General features: G+C 56.3%; 2 protein-coding genes and 1 pseudogene across 2 annotated transcripts, besides 1 other annotated feature; all 3 read left to right on the plus strand.

The window, feature by feature from the left end:
- On the plus strand, positions 1-184 carry Tc00.1047053508017.10 (hypothetical protein, conserved; the record flags this gene model as incomplete). The annotated part of the gene is made up of 1 exon (XM_797526.1): positions 1-184. A coding segment is annotated over one exon (184 nt), but the record flags the coding sequence as incomplete, so codon positions are not given.
- Positions 1-2,137: a sequence feature (haploid, Esmeraldo-like haplotype).
- Positions 710-1,159, plus strand: Tc00.1047053508017.20 (annotated as a pseudogene).
- Tc00.1047053508017.30 (amino acid transporter, putative) lies at positions 1,543-2,137 on the plus strand (the record flags this gene model as incomplete). The annotated part of the gene is made up of 1 exon (XM_797527.1): positions 1,543-2,137. A coding segment is annotated over one exon (595 nt), but the record flags the coding sequence as incomplete, so codon positions are not given.

Here is a 2,137-nt window from a genome sequence, read left to right on the forward strand (position 1 = left end):
TGCGGTGAAGATACGCACGTTCACGGTGTGCTACTGGGTCTTGGTTGTCCTCCTGCAGGTGGTGCTGCAGGGACTGCATTTGTACTGGTTTGCACTGATTGTGAAGCTGGCGATTCGGGCGCTTTTTGGTGGTCCCCTTGATGACATCCGCTCCGAGGACGATGAGGAAAACGACGGTCATTGAACGGCGGCTTCTGACAATAGAAAGAAGAGTAAGATGCTGTAAAGCGTAAATTAGTGTTTTCCTTTACACACACACACGTATCTCTGCTCATGCGACATCCACTGTGGTGCGTTTTTTGAATGGGCTCGCAGTATTTTTGCGTCGTCTCGTTTTTTTCTGCGCCACACGTTTTAGGATTTATGTTGATGTGGAGGTCTGGTGCCTTCCGCATGCCTTCTTGGATATGACATTTATAATTTCCGGAGGCCGAGAGCCAATGTTTATTTTTCAACACATATGTGTTTTTGAAACGTTAGTGTTTGCTGCAAGCGACCGTCCTCACGAGACCACGTGACCGTTTTTCTTGTTTGCCCGCAGGGCGTGTTGCTGCTGCCCGTCCCTTTTTTGTCCTCACACCCACATCCGCTCCTGCACTTCACCCTCTTTTTCTCACTTAGATGGTTTATGTGTTCTCGTCTTCTTTATTTGCAAGCGTCGTCGTCATGTTGATCGGCAGGACATGAGTCCTCCGCACGTCGGTGCTTGATGCTTGACACTGCGCCCGCGAGCCGCCGCTGTGGACGACGCAGCGCTTGCTTACATTCCACGCCGTGTTGTGGACACGTGGAGCCGGCAGGAGTACCTGATTGTGCTGGGCATCCTCTCTGTGGACGACGAGACGAGGCGAACACGACGCAACCTGCAGCGGACGACGTGCTGGCGGCCCCCCGGAGTGGCGACGAGGGCGAACGACTTCACCGGCGCGATGCTCGTGCTGTGCGTCCTTGGGCGACACTCGTCGCACGGCTATGGATATTCCGCCGCGCTGCTGGAGGAGGCGGCGGCGTTTTTTTCTCCGAGGGTGCGAGCGAAGGGGAGACGGCTGGAGGAGTTGGGTGTCGATCGCAACGCCTCCTGCATGCCACGCGTGTGCCCTGCCATCTGAATCACATCCCGCAACGCCGGGCGGGGCTGGGGCGCGCCAAAGTGTCGTGAGGCCCGCGAGTGACTGAAGGGAGGCGCTTGCGTGCTGTGAAGAGGCCCGGGTGGATGTGTATGTACATGGGTGTGGGTGTGGACAACCTTTTTGTGTGCGTTTTCCCTTGTTGTCTTTTTACATCCTTCTCCCTCGAGTTGTTTTGTGTTACTTTTGTTGTTTCTGCGCTTGGCGGTGATGGGGAGTAACTCAGCAAACCGGAGAGCACAGTGCATTCAGCACTGGATGCGCGTATGACTCTACACCCGTTGTCTGTTTCTTTTTTTGGTATTTTTCCCACGGTGTGTGCGTGTGTGTATGTGCGCCTCCTCCTCGTCGTTGTCTCCGTGTGCGGTTTGGCAACCTAAGGAACGAGTGCAATTCCCTAAGCTGTTTTTCCACAATGACACAAGCACCGGATGCAAATGAGCCAACAGAGCAGCCGACCCCCATGCAGACTGCGGGCTTAATGCTGCCAGCTGCTGCCTCCGCCCCAGCACTTTTCACCGGGGAGGAGGTGAGGGTGCCGATGTCTGGGGAAGTGGTCCCCACAGAAATGGAAAGCGGCCAAAAGAACGGCCGTGAGCAACCAGCAAAAAATTGCTTGATGCGACTCTTCAACCTCATTGTGCCTCGTGGGGGCGCACTCTCCGGCATCCTGAATCTTGCGAGCGTCACGCTAGGGGCCGGCATCATCTCCATTCCATCCGCCTTCAACACCTCCGGAATAGTCATGGCAGTGGTGTATTTGGTGGGGGTGACGGCGCTGACGGTGTTCTCCATCAAACTGCTTGTTTCGGCGTCGGAGCGGTCGGGGTACCGAAGCTTTGAAGGCCTGGCACGCGGCCTCCTTGGGCGTGGTGCGGACATTGTGGTGGCCGTTCTGATGTGGCTTCTGTGCTTTGGTGGCGCTGTCGGCTACGTGGTGGCTGTGGGTGATGTGCTCCGGCCCCATCCTGGAGCACGACGGTGTGCCCGCATACTTGCAGAGGGACAGC

The sequence above is a fragment of the Trypanosoma cruzi genome, genomic scaffold (assembly GCF_000209065.1).
Source record: "Trypanosoma cruzi strain CL Brener 1047053516607 genomic scaffold, whole genome shotgun sequence".
NCBI lineage: Eukaryota > Euglenozoa > Kinetoplastea > Trypanosomatida > Trypanosomatidae > Trypanosoma > Trypanosoma cruzi.